The 21,836-nt window shown below is 39.6% G+C and overlaps 1 protein-coding gene across 1 annotated transcript in view; it reads left to right on the forward strand.

The window, feature by feature from the left end:
- Positions 1-21,358, forward strand: part of LOC130863110 (zinc finger protein 431-like) — a 70,187-nt gene extending 48,829 nt beyond the window's left edge. Inside the window, exons 2-3 of the mRNA XM_057753031.1 lie at positions 20,973-21,099; positions 21,294-21,358. Of these exons, the coding sequence (XP_057609014.1) occupies positions 20,973-21,099; positions 21,294-21,358 (192 nt within the window). The remainder of the gene's footprint in view (positions 1-20,972; positions 21,100-21,293) is intronic.
- Positions 21,359-21,836: the final 478 nt, after the last annotated feature.

Here is a 21,836-nt window from a genome sequence, read left to right on the forward strand (position 1 = left end):
CAATGGTTCCACATATTTTTGCCTTTAGTTATTAGCTTGAGAATCTATCCTAAGGAGGAATTGTGAAATAGGGTTATCAACCAAATAAACATGTTCATTACCTGAGTTGATTTTGATTACATAATTTAATAACAGCAACAGGGAAGAAAGTCAGAACAAAAATGGGACTCAAAGGGGATTTTGTTGCTGCAAAAGATCTGGGAATGTTGACTCTGAGAAGGATGCTCAAGATATCAGAAAACTGGACGACAAAGAGCTTAATCAGCTGTTCTTGTAGAACCTAGAAGGTGGGAATGTTGAGAGTAATGACAAACAGTAGAGTTCAAGGTCATAGGATTTCAGTGGGCAGTAGGATCTTCTGGGAACCATGCAGTTGGCTTGAGAGACCTGTATCATAGGTTTTTCAGGTTAAAGTCCATGGTTCTTGGGTCACAATATACCTTCCAGTTCCTGACAGACTGTTGCATTCCTTCAGGCAGTAAGCATTTAGGCTGATTTGTGCTTCTTTGTATAATCCCCTAGTAGTCAAGGAATCATGAATGCTTAACAGGACAATTGAACTTAGATATTAATCTTGTGTATGCTGTATAGCTTGTAAACTTCATTATATCCTGGTATAGACAGAGATTGCTTGTTCATTTTCCAAATGCCCAGATTTGTAATAATTATACAGAAATTGTATTAATTATAAGACTGCATATCCAATAGCTTAGGCTTATTAAATAATTTTCACATCTTAAATTAAGCCATTTTGATCAATCTGTGTATCGCCACATTGCGGTGGCCTGCCAGTAAGGTTCCATCCAGCATCTGTCTCCTTCAGTGGCTACATAGCATCTCCCTGACTCTGCCTTCTTTTCTTCTCTATCTCTGCTTGGAATTCCCACCTTGCTCTATTATGTGCTGTCATAGGCCCAAAGCAGTTTTTTTTTTGTATTAACCAATGGGAATAAAACATATTCACAGCTTACAGAGGGGAATTCCACAACATCCTGGAAGCTACAACTGTATTGATCCTAGAAATTGCCATTATCTTCTATATTTGATAAATAAAATGTCTGAGTGTCCTCAATAAAACAATCATAGCCTTGTCTTGTTGTGGCCTTTCTAGCCCAAGTCTGGCTTCATTCCTTGTTGCACGATCAGGTGATCTTAGCTTGGTACACAAGCACAGGTGCTTAGAAGACTTCATAAAAAAATTATCTACAGATCATTTGTGTGATATTTTTGTCCTAATCTTTCTTATTCTCTCCATGTCCTGAAAAAGAGCTTAGGCAGAATTACAGAGGTATAAACTGATTTCCTATACAAAATACTGCTTCTATTGGATGGTTATTACTGATGACTCATTCAGGTCTACAGTGATAAAAAAACAAGAAAAAAGAGATGACAAGTGTAGCTGCAAGTTTCTCTCTTATCTGTCAGCTCTTAAATAATCATTCCTAGGCTTATATTAATTATAAATATTTGTCCAATGACTCAGACTATTACTAGCTAACTCTTACAATTAAATTAACCAATATTTTGTATATATGTGCTTTGCTACTTGATTCACGACTTGTTCCCTCACATCTTGTTCCTCTTGAAGCTCTTGGAGTCTCCTTGACTTCACCTTCTTTCTCTCTGTATCTGTTTGGATTTCCTAGCTAGCTATATTCTGCCCTGTCATAGGCTAAAACAGCTTTATTCATCAACCAATAAAAGCAACACATATTTGCTGCATTCAGAGGGACATCCCACATCAGAAAAGTGTGTTTTGTTAAGAAAAACAATACTAGGTAGTTTCAGATGGCAGTCTAGTGGTGAGAAAGATGCAGAGATTATCAAGGGTTTTATCACCATTAAAGGGAAGAGCCTGGCTGTACATTCGAAGCCTAGGCACAAGCCTCATGTGTAAGACTGCATTTACCTAAGCCCTTAATTCCTGGAAGGAGTACACAAAGTGATTCCTTGTCCCAGGAAAAACATCATATAGAACGTACAATAAATTTGGTTCAAGCTTGGTAGGGTCCATCAAATCTTGGCAGGATTACCTATATCATACTGATTTAGAAAACAAGAAAGATGCAAAATGTAAAGGTCATAGATTCTTCTTTTGTGATCAGGTCATCACTATTTTGCTCATATATGTTTGGCAGAGTCAGAGCCCCAGTGAAGAAGAGATTGTGAGAATTCATTACATGAATTGGTGGAGATGAAGCTGGGTCACATTTCAAGATACCCAAGCTATGGGACATCTGCCATCGAGAAGTGCATAGGAGTGTGGAAGCAGCAAGAGTGAGATATAAGAGAGGTTGCAGGGTGTTGTGTGATATTTTGATCATATTTTGATAAAAGCAGGTTTAGGGTCAGAGAACAGAGCTTAGCTATTTACTGACCAAAGATGTCATAGAGGTTTGGAGGACTGTGGATAGATAGGAGACAAGAAGTAGTAAGGTTGAGCTGAGAGGGGATCTTGGCCTTTTTTGGATAGAGGAATGGAAGAGATATTCACTGGGGGCTTTTCCACTGTTTCTCTGATCTTTCAAGTTTTTTTCCTGATATTTGACTCCCAATTTTTATTGATAAAGATTAATTAGCTAATGTTTCATCTGTTTCCATAAAATTTATGCTTAATAAACAGGAAGGAGTAATCAAGACCCCTAGATATAAATTGCACAGTAGTTTATCAACTTCAATTTTTTTTCTTTTTTAATTAAAATTTACACCTGTCCCCGTTTCCCATTTCCCTCCCCTCCTCCCAAATATTGCCCCCTCCCCCCACTTCCCTCCCCCTATCCTCATCCTCTTCTCCTCCCCCCACACCATTCCCCCTCCCTCTCGATACTGAAGAGCAGTCCAAATTCCCTGCCCTGTGGGAAGACGAAGGTCTTCTATCTACGTCCAGGAAGGTGAGCATCTAAACAGGGTAAGCTTCCACAAAGCCAGTTCATGTATTAGGATCGAAACCTAGTGCCATTATTCTTGGCTTCTCATCAGCCTTCATTGTCCGCCATGCTCAGAGAGTCCAGTTTCAACCCATGCTTATTCAGTCCCAGACCAGCTGGCCTTGGTGGGCTCCCAATAAATCAGTTCCACTGTCACAGTGGGTGGGTGCATCCCTCATGGTCCTGATTTCCTTGCTCATGTTCTCCCTCCTTCTGCTCCTCATTTGGACCTTAAGAACTCAGACCGTTGCTCCAAATTGAGTCTCTGTTTCTACCTCGATCCATCGCCAGATGAAGGTTCTAAGGTGATATGTAAGATATTCATCAGTATAGCATAGGGTCATTTCAGGTTCCCTCTCCTCAGTTGCCCAAGGTACCAGCTGGGGACATCTCCCTGGACACCTGCGAACCCCTCTAGAGTCAAGTCTCTTGCCAACCCTAAGATGGCTCCCTTAGTTAGGATATATACTTCGCTGCTCCCATATCCTATATCCCAATCCTATATCCTATATCCTTCCTATATCCCAACCATCCCAATCCCCTAAGCTCCTCCCATCCTCCCCTTCTCACGTTTCTCATCCCATTTCCCCTTTGCCCCATGCCACCTCACCCGCAAGTTCCCAGTTTTTGCCCTGCAATCTTGTCTACTTCCCCTCTCCAGGCGGATGACTATACGATTTTCTTTGGGTTCGCTTTCTTATTTAGCTTCTCTAGGATCACAAATTATATGCTCAATGTCCTTTATTTATGGCTAGAAACCAATTATGAGTGAGTACATCCCATGTTCCTCTTTTTGGGTCTGGGATACCTCACTCAGGGTAGTGTTTTCTATTTCCATCCATTTGCATGCAAAATTCGAGAAGTCATTGTTTTTTACCACTGAGTAGTACTCTAATATGTATATATTCCACACTTTCTTCATCCATTCCTCCATTGAAGGGCATCTAGGTTGTTTCCAGATTTTGGCTATTACAAACAATGCTGCTATGAACATAGTTGAACAGATACTTTTGTCATTTGATAGGGCATCTCTTGGGTATATTCCCAATAGTGGTATTACTGGATCTTGGGGTAGGTTGATCCCAAATTTCCTGAGAAATCACCACACTGATTTCCAAAGTGGTTGCACAAGTTTGTATTCCCACCAGCAATGAATGAGTGTGCCCCTTTCTCCACAACCTCTCCAGCAAAGGCTATCATTGGTGTTTTTGATTTTAGCCATTCTGACAGGTGTAAGATGGTATCTCAAAGTTGTTTTAATTTGCATTTCCCTCATCGCTAAGGAGGTTGAGCATGACCTTAAGTGTCTTTTGGCCATTTGAATTTCTTCTGTTGAGAATTCTCTGTTCAGTTCAGTGCCCCATTTTTTAATTGGGTTAATTAGCATTTTAAAGTCTAGTTTCTTGAGTTCTTTATATATTTTGGAGATCAGACATTTATCTGTTGTAGGTTTGATGAAGATCTTCTCCCAGTCAGTGGGTTGCCTTTTTGTCTTAGTGACAGTGTCCTTTGCTTTACAGAAGCTACTCAGTTTCAGGAGGTCCCATTTATTCAATGTTGTCCTTAATGTCTGTGCTGCTGGGGATAAACATAGGAAGTGATCTCCTGTACCCATATGTTGTAGAGTACTTCCTACTTTTTCTTCTGTCAGGTTCAGTGTGTTCAGACTAATATTGAGGTCTTTAATCCATTTGGACTTGAGTTTTGTGCATGGTGATAGATATGGGTCTATTTTCATTCTTCTACACGTTGACAACCAGTTCTGCCAGCACCATTTGTTGAAGATGCTCCCTTTTTTCCATTGAATACTTTTAGCTCCTTTATCAAAAATTAGGTGTTCATATGTTTGTGGGTTAAAATCAGAGTCTTCTACTCAGTTCCATTGATCGACTTCTCTGTTTTTATGCCAATACCAAGCTGTTTTCAATACTGAAGCTCTGTAATAGAGTTTGAAGTCAGGGATGGTAATGCCTCCAGACGATCCTTTATTATATAAGATTGTTTTGGCTATCCTGGGTTTTTTGTTTCTCCATATAAAGTTGATTATTGTCCTCTCAAGATCTGTGAAGAATTTTGATGGGATTTTAATGGGGATTGCATTGAATCTATAAATTGCCCTTGGTAGAATTGCCATTTTTACTATGTTGATCCTCCCAATCCAAGAGCAAGGGAGATCCTTCCATTTTATGGTATCCTCCTCAGTTTCTTTCTTCATAGACTTAAAGTTCTTGTCAAATAGATCCTTCACTTCCTTGGTTAGAGTTACCCCAAGATATTTTATGCTATTTGTGGCTATCGTGAAGGGTGATGCTTCTCTGATTTCCCTCTCGGCTTCCTTATCCTTTGTGTATAGGAGGGCAACTGATTTTTTGGAATTGATCTTGTATCCTGCAACGCTACTAAAGGTGTTTATCAGCTGAAGGAGTTCTTTGCTGGAGTTTTTGGGGTCGCTTATGTACACTATCATATCGTCTGCAAATAATGAAAGTTTAACTTCTTCCTTTCCAATTTGAATCCCTTTGATCCCTTTATGTTGTCTTATTGCTATTGCTGGAATTTCAAGCACTATATTAAAGAGGTATGGAAAGAGTGGACAACCTTGTCGTGTTCCTGATTTTAGTGGAATAGCTTTGAGTTTCTCTCCATTTAATTTGATGTTAGCTGACGGCTTGCTATAAATAGCTTTTATTATACTTAGGTATGACCCTTGTATTCCTAATCTCTCTAAGACCTTTATCATAAGGGGATGTTGAATTTTGTCAAATGCTTTTTCAGCATCTAATGAAATGATCATATGGTTTTTTGCTTTCAGTTTATTTATATGATGGATTACATTGATAGATTTTCGTATGTTGAACCAGCCCTGCATCTCTGGGATGAAGCCCACTTGATCATAATGGATAATTTTTCTAATGTGTTCTTGGATTCGGTTTGCCAGTATTTTATTGAGTATTTTTGCATCGATGTTCATGAGTGAGATTGGCCTGTAGTTATCTTTCTTGGTTGTGTCTTTGTGTGGTTTTGGTATCAGAGTAACTGCAGCTTCATAAAAGGAATTTGGCAATGACTTCTCTGTTTATATATTGTGAAATACATTAAGGAGTATAGGTATTAGGTCTTCTTGGAAGTTCTGGTAGAATTCTGCATTGAAGCCATCTGGACCTGGGCTTTTTTTGGTGGGGAGGTTTTTTATAACAACTTCTAATTCTTTGCGACTAACAGGTCTATTTAGATTGTTCACCTGGTCCTGGTTTAACTTTGGTATATGGTACTTATCTAAAAAAGTGTCCATTTCTTTTACATTTTCCAATTTTGTGGCATACAAGATTTTGTAGTAAGATCTAATGATTCTCTGAATTTCCTCTGTGTCTGTGGTTATGTCTCCCTTTTCGTTTCTGATTTTGTTAATTTGCGTATTCTCTCTCCGCCGTTTGATTAGTTTGGATAGGGGTTTATCAATCTTATTGATTTTCTCCAAGAACCAGCTTTTTGTTTCATTGATTCTTTGGATTGTTTTCTGTGTTTCTATTTTGTTGATTTCAGCCCTCAATTTGATTATTTCCAGTCTTCTACTTCTCCTAGGTGAGTCTGCTTCTTTTTTTCCTAAAGCTTTCAGGTGGGCTATTAAGTCTCCAATGTGTGCTTTCTCCGTTTTCTTTAAGTGGGCACTTAATGCTATGAACTTTCCTCTTAGCACTGCTTTCATAGTGTCCCATAGGTTTGAGTATGTTGAGTCTTCGTTTTCATTGAATTCAAGAAAGACTTTAATTTCTTTCTTTATTTCTTCCTTGATCCAGGTGTGGTTCAGTAGTTGACTGTCCAGTTTCCATGAGTTCATAGGCTTTCTGGGGATAGCATTGTTGTTGAATTCTAACTTTAATCCATGGTGATCCGATAAGACACAGGTGGTTACCGATATTTTTTTGTAACTGTGTAAGTTTGCTTTGTTACCGAGTATGTGGTCTATTTTCGAGAAGGTTCCATGAGCTGCAGAGAAGAAGGTATATTCTTTCCTATTTGAGTGGAATGTTCTATAGATGTCTGTTAAGTCCATTTGATTCATTATCTCCCTTAATCCTCTTATTTCTCTGTTAGGTTTCTGTCTGATTGACCTGTCCATTGGTGAGAGAGGAGTGTTAAAGTCTCCTACTATTAATGTGTGCAGTTTCATTGCTGCCTTGAGTTTTAGCAATGTTTCTTTTACGTACCTGGGTGCTTTTATATTAGGGGCATATATATTCAGGATTGAGACTTCATCCTGGTGTATTGTTCCTGTTATGAGTAAAAAATGTCCATCTCCATCTCTTTTGATTGATTTTAGTTTGAAGTCAACTTTGTTAGAAATTAGTATGGCCACACCTGCTTGTTTCTTAGGTCCATTTGCTTGATAAACATTTTCCCAGCCCTTTACTCTGAGTAGATGTCTGTCTTTGTGGTTGAGGTGTGTTTCTTGTAAACAGCAGAATGTTGGATCCTGTTTTCGTATCCAATCTCTTAGTCTGTGCCTCTTTATAGGTGAGTTGAGTCCATTGATATTAAGTGATATTAATGACCAGTGGTTGTTAACTCTGGCCATTTTTCCTTTCTTTCTTTCTTTCTTTCTTTCTTTCTTTCTTTCTTTCTTTCTTTCTTTCTTTCTTTCTTTCTCTTTCTTTCTTTTGGTAGTAGAGTTTGTGTGTTTCCCTTCTTCATGTTGTGCTGGTGAAGGGTCATTAGATATCTGAGTTATTGTGGATATTGTTGGACTCCTTGGTTTGTGATTTTCCTTCTATTACTTTCTGTAAGGCTGGATTTGTGGCTACGTATTGTTTAAATTTGTTTTTATCCTGGAAAATTTTGTTTTCTCCATTTATAGTGAATGAAAGCTTGGCTGGGTATAGTAGTCTCGGCTTGCATCCATGGTCTCTTAGTTTCTGCAGTACATCTATCCAGGACCTTCTGGCTTTCATGGTTTCCATAGAGAAATCAGGTGTAAGTCTGATAGGTTTACCTTTATAGGTAACTTGACCTTTTTCCTTTGCAGCTCTTAATATTATTTCTTTATTCTGTATGTTTTGTGTTTTGATTATTATATGACGAGGAGATTTTTTTTTTTGATCCAGTCGATTCGGTGTTCTGTATGCTTCTTGGACCTTCAAAGAAATATCTTTCTTAAGGTTGGGAAAGTTTTCTTCTATAATTTTATTAAATATATTTTCTGGACCATTGAGCTGTGCTTCTTCTCCTTCTTCTATCCCTATTATTCTTAGGTTTGGTCTTTTTATTGTGTCCCAGATTTCCTGAATGTTTTGTGATGAGAATTTGTTGGTTATGCTGTTTTCTTTGATCAGAGTGTTTATTTTCTCTATGGTATCTTCAGTGTCTGAGATTCTTTTTTCTATCTCTTGTAATTTGTTGGTGGTACTTGTCTCTGTAGTTCCTGTTTGTTTATCCAAATTTTCCATCTCCATCCTTCCCTCAGTTTGTGTTTTCTTTATTACTTCCACTTCATTCTTCAAGTCTTGAACCGTTTCCCTTACCTGTTTGATTACTTTTTCTTGTTTCTCTTGGTTTTCTTGGGTATCTTTGAGAGATTTATTCATTTCCTCTACCTTTTTGTTTGTAATCTCTAATTGATTATGGCAGTTTTTCACCTCCTGTTTAAGGTCCTCTATTATTTTCATATAATTCACTTTTGAGTCGAATTCTTCTAATTCTTCTGGATTAGGGTGTGCACTTCTTATTTCGGGATTCCTGGATTCTGGTGATGTCGCGTTGCCTTTCAAGTTGTTGGGGGAATTCTTGCATTGGCACCTGCCCATCTCTTCCTTCAAATGGAGCCAGGAGAGGCCTGGTGTCTTGGACCAGTCTTTGCTGTGACTATCTCTCTGGGTGTATCTCCTCAGTGTAGGGGCAAAAACTGTTCCCTTCCAGATGAACTCCTCAACACAAAAACAGGGACGCCTGGTATTCCAATGACCCGCGGAAAAAAGGGCGAATGCAGGCGGTAGAGCGGGGTCGAATAGAACACAGGCGACACTGCAGTACAAGCTGGAGGTGCCTGCGCTCCCTTTCGGGGGTTGCTGAGGCCTGCCCGCTAGGCAGGCACTCACTGCTCTCGTTGGTAGCCTTAGTATAGGGGGGTTTGTGCTCTCTACTGGGACAGTCTGCTCCAGGGTAGCACACACTCACCCGTCCAGATGGAACTTGTCAGCACCTACACAGGGACTCCTGGTAGCCCCAAAGAGCCAGGGACCAAGGGAAGTAGGAAGCAGGCAGAGCAGGTCCAGGAGAGCACAGCAGACCCTGCAGCCCCAGCAGCAGGGGCCTGCGTTCCCTGGCGGGGACCTTGAGGCCTGCCCTCTAGTCAGGCACTCACTGATCTGGGTTGGTAGCCTTAGTGAAAGAGTAGGAAACTGTTCCACAGCAAAGGACCTTGCAGACAAGGCATTCTTGGGGGTGGGGGTGGGGGCATATGTGTAGGAAAGAAAGCCCTGCAGCAGGAGCTGGGGGAGGGGCATTTGTGCTCTCTACCGGGACAGTCCGCCCCAGGATAGCCCACACTCACCCGTCTGGATGGAACTTCTCAGCACCTACACAGGTACTCCTGGTAGCCCCAATGAGCCAGGGACCAAGGGAAGTAGGAGGCAGGCAGAGCGGGTCCAGGAGAGCACAGCAGACCCTGCAGCCCCAGCAGCAGGGGCCCGCGTTCCCTGGCGGGGACCTTGAGGCCTGCCCTCTAGTCAGGCACTCACTGCTCTGGGTTGGTAGCCTTAGTCTCAACTTCAATTTTTTAATGATAATGCAAAGGGAATGGCAGCTGTGGAGAAAGTTAAAAGTTATAACCTTTCATTTTTTATTTAGACAAAAGGGAAAATGTTGTGGAACATTGATTAAAGATGTGTTACATCCATTTATGCTGTGGAATGTTAGTTTAATGACACAAGAGTGTGTTGCATTCCTTTATGTTGCATTTTTAATTCTGTGAAGCTGTGTTACTTTGCCTGCCTAAAACATCTGATTGGTCTAATAAAGATCTGAATGGCCAATAGCTAGGCAGGAATGGGATACGTTGGGATGCCAGGCAGAGAGAATAAATAAAAGGGGAAAGAGAGGAGGATTGAGGACCAAGAAGAGAAAGAGGAGAATGTTGGGGATCAGTCACCTAGCTTCACAGTTAGCCACAGAGTAAGTAGTAAAAATGGGGGCTGGAGAGATGGCTCAGTGGTTAAGAGCATTGCCTGCTCTTCCAAAGGTCCTGAATTCAATTCCCCGCAACCACATGGTTGCTCACAACCATCTGTAATGAGGCCTGGTGCCCTCTTCTGGCCTGCAGGCATACACACAGAACATTGTATACATAAATAAATAAATAAATAAATAAATAAATATTTTTTAAAAAAGAAGTAAAGAAAGGTATAGAGAATAAAGATAAAATCCCAAAGGCAAAAGTTAGATAGAATAATTTAAATTAAGAAAAGCTGACAAGAACCAAGCTAAGGCTGGGCATTAATAGGTAAGAATAATACTCCATGTGATTTAATTGGGAGCTAGATGGTGGACTTCCAAAAGAGCCAAAGAGTAAAAAAAACTAACTACAGGATGGTTCATCTGTGGGTATATGCCCAAGACTATATATCAACATCCAGGGGTAGATCTATTCTCAAATTTCTGCGGAACTACAACTCAGACATCTAAAGACCCTTCACCAGCACAACTTGAAGAAGGGAAACACACAAACTCTACTACCAAAGAAAAGAAAGAAAGAAAGGAAAAATGACCGGAGTTAACAACCACTGGTCATTAATATCACTTAATATCAATGGACTCAACTCACCTATAAAGAGGCACAGGCTAAGAGATTGGATACGAAAACAGGATCCAACATTCTGCTGCTTACAAGAAACACACCTCAACCACAAAGACAGACATCTACTCAGAGTAAAGGGCTGGGAAAAGGTTTATCAAGCAAACGGACCTAAGAAACAAGCAGGTGTGGCCATACTAATTTCTAACAAAGTTGACTTCAAACTAAAATCAATCAAAAGAGATGGAGATGGACATTTTTTACTCATAACAGGAACAATTCACCAGGATGAAATCTCAATCCTGAATATATATGCCCCTAATATAAAAGCACCCACTTATGTAAAAGAAACGTTACTAAAACTCAAGGCAGTCATCAAACCACACACACTAATAGTAGGAGATTTCAACACTCCTCTCTCACCAATGGACAGGTCAATCAAACAGAAACCTAACAGAGAAATAAGAGGATTAAGGGAGGTAATGAATCAAATGGACTTAACAGACATCTATAGAACATTCCACTCAAATAGGAAAGAATATACCTTCTTCTCTGCAGCTCATGGAACCTTCTCGAAAATAGACCACATACTCGGTAACAAAGCAAACTTACACAGTTACAAAAAAATATCGGTAACCATCTGTGTCTTATCAGATCACCATGGATTAAAGTTAGAATTCAACAACAATGCTATCCCCAGAAAGCCTATGAACTCATGGAAACTGGACAGTCAACTACTGAACCTCACCTGGATCAAGGATGATTTTCATAGTAGCTTTATAAATTTGTAAAAGGTTTTCCCCCATAGATAACCAGAGTGATATAGCTGAAGTGATGCTGAGCTCATACCAGTCTATATTTTAAGAGTTTTTCAGTGACTTGAAATTATTAGGCCTGTTCATATCCCAATATCCAAGTTGGGAGGCTCTGAACCACTGCATACTCCAGATTCAGGGGATCTCACACCCTCTTTTCTTATATGTCACCTGTATACACATGGGAGACATTCTTTCTCACACATAAACATTTACAAAATCAGGGATAAACTTCTAAAATCCTTGCGGCTTATAAATCAATCAGGGCAAACAAGTTGCTTTAGGTGTATAATATAAATCATACACTGTTTCTTTAAAAAAAAGTTGCATTTGGTTTGAAAATGTTTTTATTTCCTCACTCAAAAATTCAAAGAAAACAAAATAATATACATAATTCAGACACTCTGTACATAGTCTATCTTTACATGGGTTATTTGTTTTTATTCTATTACTTTTTTATATTTATTTTATTGTCTTTACTCTTTGAATTTATGACTGTTCTCTTTCTCTTTAAAGACTTCATTTTTTATAAACCATTTACATCTTTTTATAACTATATTATTTTTCCTTTTCTCTCCCAGCTGTATGTACATTTTTAACACACTCTGTCTCATTTAGAGGACTTTTATGTATAAATTTGTCCTACTGTGTATCTGTTATTCTTTCCTGTTCAGGAGTGTGCTTCTTAAAATGCTAAGCACTTATAAACTTAAGCTGTGCCATTGGTAGAGCAAATACGGCCTGCCTGTTTCATTCACAAAGTCCAACATCGCAGAGGCATATTTGCTGCTTCCAAGAGCCATGTACATTGCCCCATTTTCAGGCATACACAGGGTCTAAGTTGCCATTAGCAATCTTCTCACAGACACCATAACTGGTCCACCAGAAAGAGTCAGAGTTCACGCTCGCAGCAAAGCCCTGAAAGCTGGCATTTCAAAATGGTGCATCTTTTTTTTCTGCTACCTCTAAATCAGGAAAACCTCTCTTAATGGTGCCAAAGCATGTGACCAGTAAGCAAAGCCCATTTGGGGAAAGAAATGTGGCTAAACTTCATATTTTAGTGTCTAGAATTCCTTTTCAAGCTCTCTAAGATTTTAAGTGGATTTTATTTGGCCACCTGGTCATGTTTGTTAAGGGAAACTGCTTGTTAGTTCCCAGCTGCTAAGCCGAAAAACAATCACACAGAATCTGTATTAATTAAATCACTGCCTAGCTCATTGGCTCTAACTTCTTATTGGCTAACTCTTACATATTAATTTAATAAATTTTTATTAATCTGTGTATTGCCATGTGGCTGTGGCTTACAAGATAAAGTTCTCTGCATCTGTCTTCTGCAGGGCTACGTGACTTCTCTCTGACTCCGCCTTCTTCCTCCCAGCATTCAGTTTAGTTTTCCCAACCCACCTAAGAGTTGTCCTATAGCTCTGTTATAGGCCCAAAGCAGTTTCTTTATTAATCAATGACAATCACAGCATACAAAGGGGAATGCCACACTATGAGTTTTTATAGCCTCAACCCATTTTCTGTTCCGTGTGCCTACTGTGTTATGGTTGAAATTAATCAGTCAGCTTTCTGTCATTACTTACCCACCATCATAAACTCTATCACTAAATTTACAGATGGTATCGTTATCTTTTCCAGGATGGTATGTATTCATGACATTAATACTGGCTGTGCCTTCTGAGTCATAGGCTTGCAGGTGCATAACCTTCTTTCTGCCTATTTAGTTTGTTTTGAATTTTTATTTTAAAAAGAATATTTTACCTGTATGCATGGATATGCACCATGTGAGTACCTGGTCCTTCATTACATTGATCAAAAGATGGTACTAGAAAATTGAACTTGGGAGGGAAAGCGGGCCCCTGCTGCTGGGGCTGCAGTCTCTGCTGTGATCTGCTGGACCTGCTCTGCCTGAGCCCTACTTCCATTAGTCCCTGGCTCATTGGGGCATCCAGGAGTTCCTGTGTAGGTGCCGAGAAGTTTCATCAGGACGGGTGAGTGTGTGCTATCCTGGGGCGGACTGTCCCGGTAGAGAGCACAAACACCCCTCCCCCAGCTCCTGCTGCAGGGCTTGCTCTCCTACACTCCCGCCCCCACCCCCACCCCCAAACCTGCCTTGTCTGCAAGGTCCTTAGCTGTGGAACAGTTTCCTGCCATTTCACTAAGGCTACCAACCCAGAGCAGTGAGTCCCTGACCAGAGGGCAGGCCTCAAGGTCCCCGCCAGGGAAAGCGGGCCCCTGCTGCTGGGGCTGCAGTCTCTGCTGTGATCTGCTGGACCTGCTCTGCCTGCGCCCTACTTCCATTAGTCCCTGGCTCATTGGGGCATCCAGAAGTTCCTGTGTAGGTGCCAAGAAGTTTCATCGGGACGGGTGAGTGTGTGCTATCCTGGGGCGGACGGTCCGGGTAGAGAGCACAAACGCCCCTACACTAAGGCTACCCAACCAGAGCAGCGGGCAGGCCTCAGCAACCCCCGAAAGGGAGCGCAGGCACCTCCAGCTTGTACTGCAGTGTCGCCTGTGTTCTACTGGACCCCGCCCGACCCCTTGCATTCGGCCTTCTTTACGCGGGTCATTGGAATACCACGCATCCATGTTTTGGTGTTGAGGAGTTCACCTGGAAGGGAACGGTTCCTGCCCCTACACTGAGGAGATACCCCTAGAGAGTTAGTCACAGCAAAGACTGGCCCAAGACATCAGGCCTCTCCTGGCTCCATTTGAAGGAAAAGATGGGCAGGCGCCAATGCAAGAATTCCCCCAACAACTTGAAAGGCAACGTGACATCACCAGGATCCAGGAATCCCGAAATGAGAAGTCTAAACCCTAATCCAGAAGAATTAGAAGAATTCGACTCAAAAGTGAATTTTATGAAAATAATAGAGGACCTTAAACAGGAGGTGAAAAACTGCCACAACCAATTAGAGATTACAAACAAAAAGGTAGAGGAAATGAATAAATATCTCAAAGATACCCAAGAAAACCAAGAGAAACAAGAAAAAGTAATCAAACAGGTAAGGGAAACGGTTCAAGACTTGAAGAACGAAGTGGAAGTAATAAAGAAAACACAAACCGAGGGAAGGATGGAGATGGAAAATTTGAATAAAGGAACAGGAACTACAGAGACAAGTACCACCAACAGATTACAAGAGATAGAAGAAAGAATCTCAGACACTGAAGATACCATAGAGAAAATAAACACTCTCATCAAAGAAAACAGCATAACCAACAAATTCTCATCACAAAACATTCAGGAAATCTGGGACACAATAAAAAGACCAAACCTAAGAATAATAGGGATAGAAGAAGGAGAAGAAGTACAGCTCAATGGTCCAGAAAATATATTTAATAAAATTATAGAAGAAAACTTTCCCAACCTTAAGAAAGATATTCCTTTGAAGGTCCAAGAAGCATACAGAACACCAAATCGACTGGATCAAAAAAAAACATCTCCTCGTCATATAATAATCAAAACACAAAACATACAGAATAAAGAAAGAATATTAAGAGCTGCAAAGGAAAAAGGTCAAGTTACCTATAAAGGTAAACCTATCAGACTTACACCTGATTTCTCTATGGAAACCATGAAAGCCAGAAGGTCCTGGATAGATATACTGCAGAAACTACGAGACCATGGATGCAAGCCCAGACTACTATACCCAGCCAAGCTTTCGTTCACTATAAATGGAGAAAACAAAGTTTTCCAGGATAAAAACAAATTTAAACAATACGTAGCCACAAATCCAGCCCTTCAGAAAGTAATTGAAGGAAAATCACAAACCAAGGAGTCCAACAATGCCCACAATAACTCAGACATCTAAAGACCCTTCACCAGCACAACATGAAGAAGGGAAACACACAAACTCTACTACCAAAGGAAAGAAAGAAAGAAAGGAAAAATGACCGGAGTTAACAACCACTGGTCATTAATATCACTAAATATCAATGGACTCAACTCACCTATAAAGAGGCACAGGCTAAGAGATTGGATACGAAAACAGGATCCAACATTCTGCTGCTTACAAGAAACACACCTCAACCACAAAGACAGACATCTACTCAGAGTAAAGGGCTGGGAAAAGGTTTATCAAGCAAACGGACCTAAGAAACAAGCAGGTGTGGCCATACTAATTTCTAAGAAAGTTGACTTCAAACTAAATTCAATCAAAAGAGATGGAGATGGACATTTTTTACTCATAACAGGAACAATTCACCAGGATGAAATCTCAATCCTGAATATATATGCCCCTAATATAAAAGCACCCACTTATGTAAAAGAAACGTTACTAAAACTCAAGGCAGTCATCAAACCACACACACTAATAGTAGGAGATTTCAACACTCCTCTCTCACCAATGGACAGGTCAATCAAACAGAAACCTAACAGAGAAATAAGAGGATTAAGGGAGGTAATGAATCAAATGGACTTAACAGACATCTATAGAACATTCCACCCAAATAGGAAAGAATATACCTTCTTCTCTGCAGCTCATGGAACCTTCTCGAAAATAGACCACATACTCGGTAACAAAGCAAACTTACACAGTTACAAAAAAATATCGGTAACCACCTGTGTCTTATCGGATCACCATGGATTAAAGTTAGAATTCAACAACAATGCTATCCCCAGAAAGCCTATGAACTCATGGAAACTGGACAGTCAACTACTGAACCTCACCTGGATCAAGGAAGAAATAAAGAAAGAAATTAAAGTCTTTCTTGAATTCAATGAAAACGAAGACTCAACATACTCAAACCTATGGGACACTATGAAAGCAGTGCTAAGAGGAAAGTTCATAGCATTAAGTGCCCACTTAAAGAAAACGGAGAAAGCACACATTGGAGACTTAATAGCCCACCTGAAAGCTTTAGGAAAAAAAGAAGCAGACTCACCTAGGAGAAGTAGAAGACTGGAAATAATCAAATTGAGGGCTGAAATCAACAAAATAGAAACACAGAAAACAATCCAAAGAATCAATGAAACAAAAAGCTGGTTCATGGAGAAAATCAATAAGATTGATAAACCCCTATCCAAACTAATCAAACGGCGGAGAGAGAATACGCAAATTAACAAAATCAGAAACGAAAAGGGAGACATAACCACAGACTCAGAGCAAATTCAGAGAATCATTAGATCTTACTACAAAAATCTGTATGCCACAAAATTGGAAAATGTTATAGAAATGGACACTTTTTTAGATAAGTACCATATACCAAAGTTAAACCAGGACCAGGTGAACAATCTAAATAGACCTGTTAGTCGCGAAGAATTAGAAGTTGTTATAAAAAACCTCCCCACCAAAAAAAGCCCAGGTCCAGATGGCTTCAATGCAGAATTCTACCAGAACTTCCAAGAAGACCTAATACCTATACTCCTTAATGTATTTCACAATATTGAAACAGAGAAGTCATTGCCAAATTCCTTTTATGAAGCTGAAGTTACTCTGATACCAAAACCACACAAAGACACAACCAAGAAAGAGAACTACAGGCCAATCTCACTCATAAACATCGATGCAAAAATACTCAATAAAATACTGGCAAACCGAATCCAAGAACAAATCAGAAAAATTATCCATTATGATCAAGTAGGCTTCATCCCAGAGATGCAGGGCTGGTTCAACATACGAAAATCTATCAATGTAATCCATCATATAAATAAACTGAAAGAAAAAAACCATATGATCATTTCATTAGATGCTGAAAAAGCATTTGACAAAATTCAACATCCCTTTATGATAAAGGTCTTAGAGAGATTAGGAATACAAGGGTCGTTCCTAACTATAATAAAAGCTATTTATAGCAAGCCGTCAGCTAACATCAAATTAAATGGAGAGAAACTCAAAGCTATTCCACTAAAATCAGGAACACGACAAGGTTGTCCACTCTCTCCATACCTCTTTAATATAGTGCTTGAAATTCTAGCAATAGCAATAAGACAACATAAGGGGATCAAAGGGATTCAAATCGGAAAGGAAGAAGTTAAACTTTCATTATTTGCAGACGATATGATAGTGTACATAAGCGACCCCAAAAACTCCAGCAAAGAACTCCTTCAGCTGATAAACACCTTTAGTAGCGTTGCAGGATACAAGATCAATTCCAAAAAATCAGTTGCCCTCCTATACACAAAGGATAAGGAAGCAGAGATGGAAATCAGAGAAGCATCACCCTTCACGATAGCCACAAATAGCATAAAATATCTTGGGGTAACCCTAACCAAGGAAGTAAAGGATCTATTTGACAAGAACTTTAAGTCAATGAAGAAAGAAATTGAGGAGGATACCAGAAAATGGAAGGATCTCCCTTGCTCTTGGATAGGGAGGATCAACATAGTAAAAATGGCAATTCTACCAAGGGCAATTTATAGATTCAATGCAATCCCCATTAAAATCCCAGCAAAATTCTTCACAGATCTTGAGAGGACAATAATCAACTTTATATGGAGAAACAAAAAACCCCGGATAGCCAAAACAATCTTATATAATAAAGGATCATCTGGAGGCATTACCATCCCTGACCTCAAACTCTATTACAGAGCCTCAGTATTGAAAACAGTTTGGTATTGGCATAAAAACAGAGAAGTCGACCAATGGAACCGAGTAGAAGACCCTGATTTTAACCCACAAACTTATGAACACCTAATTTTTGATAAAGGAGCTAAAAGTATTCAATGGAAAAAAGAGAGCATCTTCAACAAATGGTGCTGGCAGAACTGGTTGTCAACGTGTAGAAGAATGAAAATAGATCCATATCTATCACCATGCACAAAACTCAAGTCCAAATGGATTAAAGACCTCAATATTAGTCTGAACACACTGAACCTGATAGAAGATAAAGTTGGAAGTACTCTACAACATATGGGTACAGGAGATCACGTCCTACGTTTATCCCCAGCAGCACAGACATTAAGGGCAACATTGAATAAATGGGACCTCCTGAAACTGAGTAGCTTCTGTAAAGCAAAGGACACTGTCACTAAGACAAAAAGGCAACCCACTGACTGGGAGAAGATCTTCACCAACCCTGCAACAGACAAAGGTCTGATCACCAAAATATATAAAGAACTCAAGAAACTAAACTTTAAAATGCTAATGAACCCAATAAAAAAATGGGGCACTGATCTGAACAGAGAATTCTCAACAGAAGAAATTCAAATGGCCAAAAGACACCTAAGGTCATGCTCAACCTCCTTAGCGATAAGGGAAATGCAAATTAAAACAACTTTGAGATACCATCTTACACCTGTCAGAATGGCTAAAATCAAGAACACCAATGATAGCCTTTGCTGGAGAGGTTGTGGAGAAAGAGGCACACTCATTCATTGCTGGTGGGAATGCAAACTTGTGCAACCACTTTGGAAATCAGTGTGGCGATTTCTCAGGAAATTTGGGATCAACCTACCCCAAGATCCAGTAATACCACTATTGGGAATATACCCAAGAGATGCCACATCAAATGACAAAAGTATCTGTTCAACTATGTTCATAGCAGCATTGTTTGTAATAGCCAAAACCTGGAAACAACCTAGATGCCCTTCAATAGAGGAATGGATGAAGAAAGTGTGGAATATATACATATTAGAGTACTACTCAGCAGTAAAAAACAATGACTTCTCGAATTTTGCGTGCAAATGGATGGAAATAGAAAACACTATCCTGAGTGAGGTATCCCAGACTCAAAAAGAGGAACATGGGATGTACTCACTCATAATCGGTTTCTAGCCATAAAATAAAAGACATTAAGCATATAATGTGTGATCCTATAGAAGCTAAATAAGAAAGTGAACCCAAAGTAAATCATATAGTCATCCGCATGGAGAGGGGGAAGTAGACAAGATTCCAGGGCAAAAACTGGGAACTTGCGGGTGAGGTGGCATGGGGCAAAGGGGAAATGGGATGAGAAATATGAGAAGGGGAGGATGGGAGGAGCTCGGAGGATTGGGATGGTTGGGATATAGGAAGGATGGATACGGGAGCAGCGAAGTATATATCCTATCTAAGGGAGCCATCTTAGGGTTGGCAAGAGACTTGACTCTTGAGGGGTTCGCAGGTGTCCAGGAATATGTCCCCAGCTGGTACCTTGGGCAACTAAGGAGAGGGAACCTGAAATGACCCTATCCTATACTGATGAATATCTTGCATATCACCTTAGAACCTTCATCTGGCGATGGATCGAGGTAGAGACAGAGTCTCAATTTGGAGCAACGGTCTGAGCTCTTAAGGTCCAAATGAGGAGCAGAAGGAGGGAGAACATGAGCAAAAAATCAGGACCACGAGGGATGCACCCACCCACTGTGACAGTGGAACTGATTTATTGGGAGCCCACCAAGGCCAGCTGGTCTGGGACTGAATAAGCATGGGTTGATTCCGGACTCTCTGAGCATGGCGGTTAATGAAGACTGATGAGAAGCCAAGGACAATGGCACTAGGTTTCGATCCTAATACATGAACTGGCTTTGTGGGAGCTTAGCCTGTTTGGACGCTCACCTTTCTGGACGTAGATAGAAGGACCTTGGTCTTCCCGCAGGGCAGGGAATTTGGACTGCTCTTCAGTATTGAGAGGGAGGGGGAATGGAGTGGGGGGAGGAGAAGAGGAGTGGGGATAGGGGGAGGGAAGTGGGGGGAGGGCAATATTAGGGAGGAGGGGAGGGAAATGGGATATGGGGAGCAGGTGGAAATTTTAATTAAAAAAGAATAAAAATAAATAAATAAGTAAAAAAAAAAAAAAAGAAAATTGAACTTGGAATAATGGATAGTTACAATCCCCCATGAAAGTCCTTGAGCCCACTTGTATGCAAGACCAGGATGACTCTTTACTGTTTTGCCATCTTTCCTGCTCTGTGTTGATTATTTGTAATCAGCACATTAATTGCTATTGTTTTCATTTGTCTATTTGTAACTTTATAAACACATGGTACCTTTTAGTCAAATCTTATTTATGTTGCAGTTTAAATTGGGGCAAGAGGTATTTAACATGTAACATGTATTTCTGGTTGCTTTAGAAGTGATTGCATGGACAAGGCTGGTATTCAACTCAGAGGTAGATAGACATACATGCTTCTGTCTTCTGAGTACAAGGATTAGAGGCATGATTCAATATATCCAGCTTTTTCATCTCATGTTTCTTTTTTGTAGTCAGAAATTAATCATTCATACAATTTCTCTTATCTGTACTCTGTACTGTTTATCTGTTTATGTATCTTCCATTGTTGGTTAGTAGGCATTTCTCTTGCAAGGTGATATCCCATTCAAAGAGTTCAGAAATAACAATGGTGAACTTCGGGATCAGTTTGCTTCTAACGTGACTTGGTGATTAAATTATGATGTCTATATCATGGAATAAATATGGGAAGCCCCAGAATTATATGACTATACTGTCAAAGAAGTACACTTTTACAGTGTTGTCAAAATCATACTTTCTGTTGTACATATTTATGGGACATTTTAGAATGCAGTGACCTATTATGACGTGCATGTCAACTTCACTTGGGAAGAGTGGACTTTGCTGAATCCTTCCCAGAAAAGTCTCTACAAAGATGTGATGCTGGAGACCTACAGAAACCTCACGACTATAGGTAAGACTGAATTATCTTTTATGTTTCAAATAAGGGGACAACTGTTCATTGTTTAATGATGCTCTTTTGTAATATGATTGAAAAAGAATGGGTAAAAAAAAACAGGCATGGTTTTAACTTTTGCTTCAAATGGTAACCAAATTTTTTTACAATTTTTAATATATATCATACATTTTTCTGTCACTATATTTTAGGATATAATTGGGAAGACCATAATATTGAAGAACATTGTGAATGTTCTAGAATACATGAAAGGTAATTTCCATCTATAAGCTGATACATATGTACTCCTGAAGAATTTGTAATGTATCCTCTATGTTTTAAACCAAAACAACAATGTAAATAATAAAGTGCTTTTATGATTATTAAATTATCACAAAATCATATACCTAAATTTCAGATAAGTGAATAACATTTGAAAGTCATTCTTTTAAAAAAGAAGTCAAGGAAACAATATGCCTTAACTCATATTTCCATTTGAATCATAATACAATGAGCTATACTATAAAATTGCCAATACATTTATTTCATATTATTCATATTACAAAAGATACATTTTGAAAAGGTGATAAGCATATCTCTGAAACTCTCTATTACACTAATAGTACATAGAAAAGGCAGTTTAACCCATATACTTGTGATTGTGAGGGGGTACATATACTTAGTGAAGGGGTAGATAGAGTCACAAATCAAGGGGCAGCTGTTGTGGAGAGGCCTCAATCCAGATACCACAAGTC

Source organism: Chionomys nivalis, chromosome 20 (genome assembly GCF_950005125.1).
Source record: "Chionomys nivalis chromosome 20, mChiNiv1.1, whole genome shotgun sequence".
NCBI lineage: Eukaryota > Metazoa > Chordata > Mammalia > Rodentia > Cricetidae > Chionomys > Chionomys nivalis.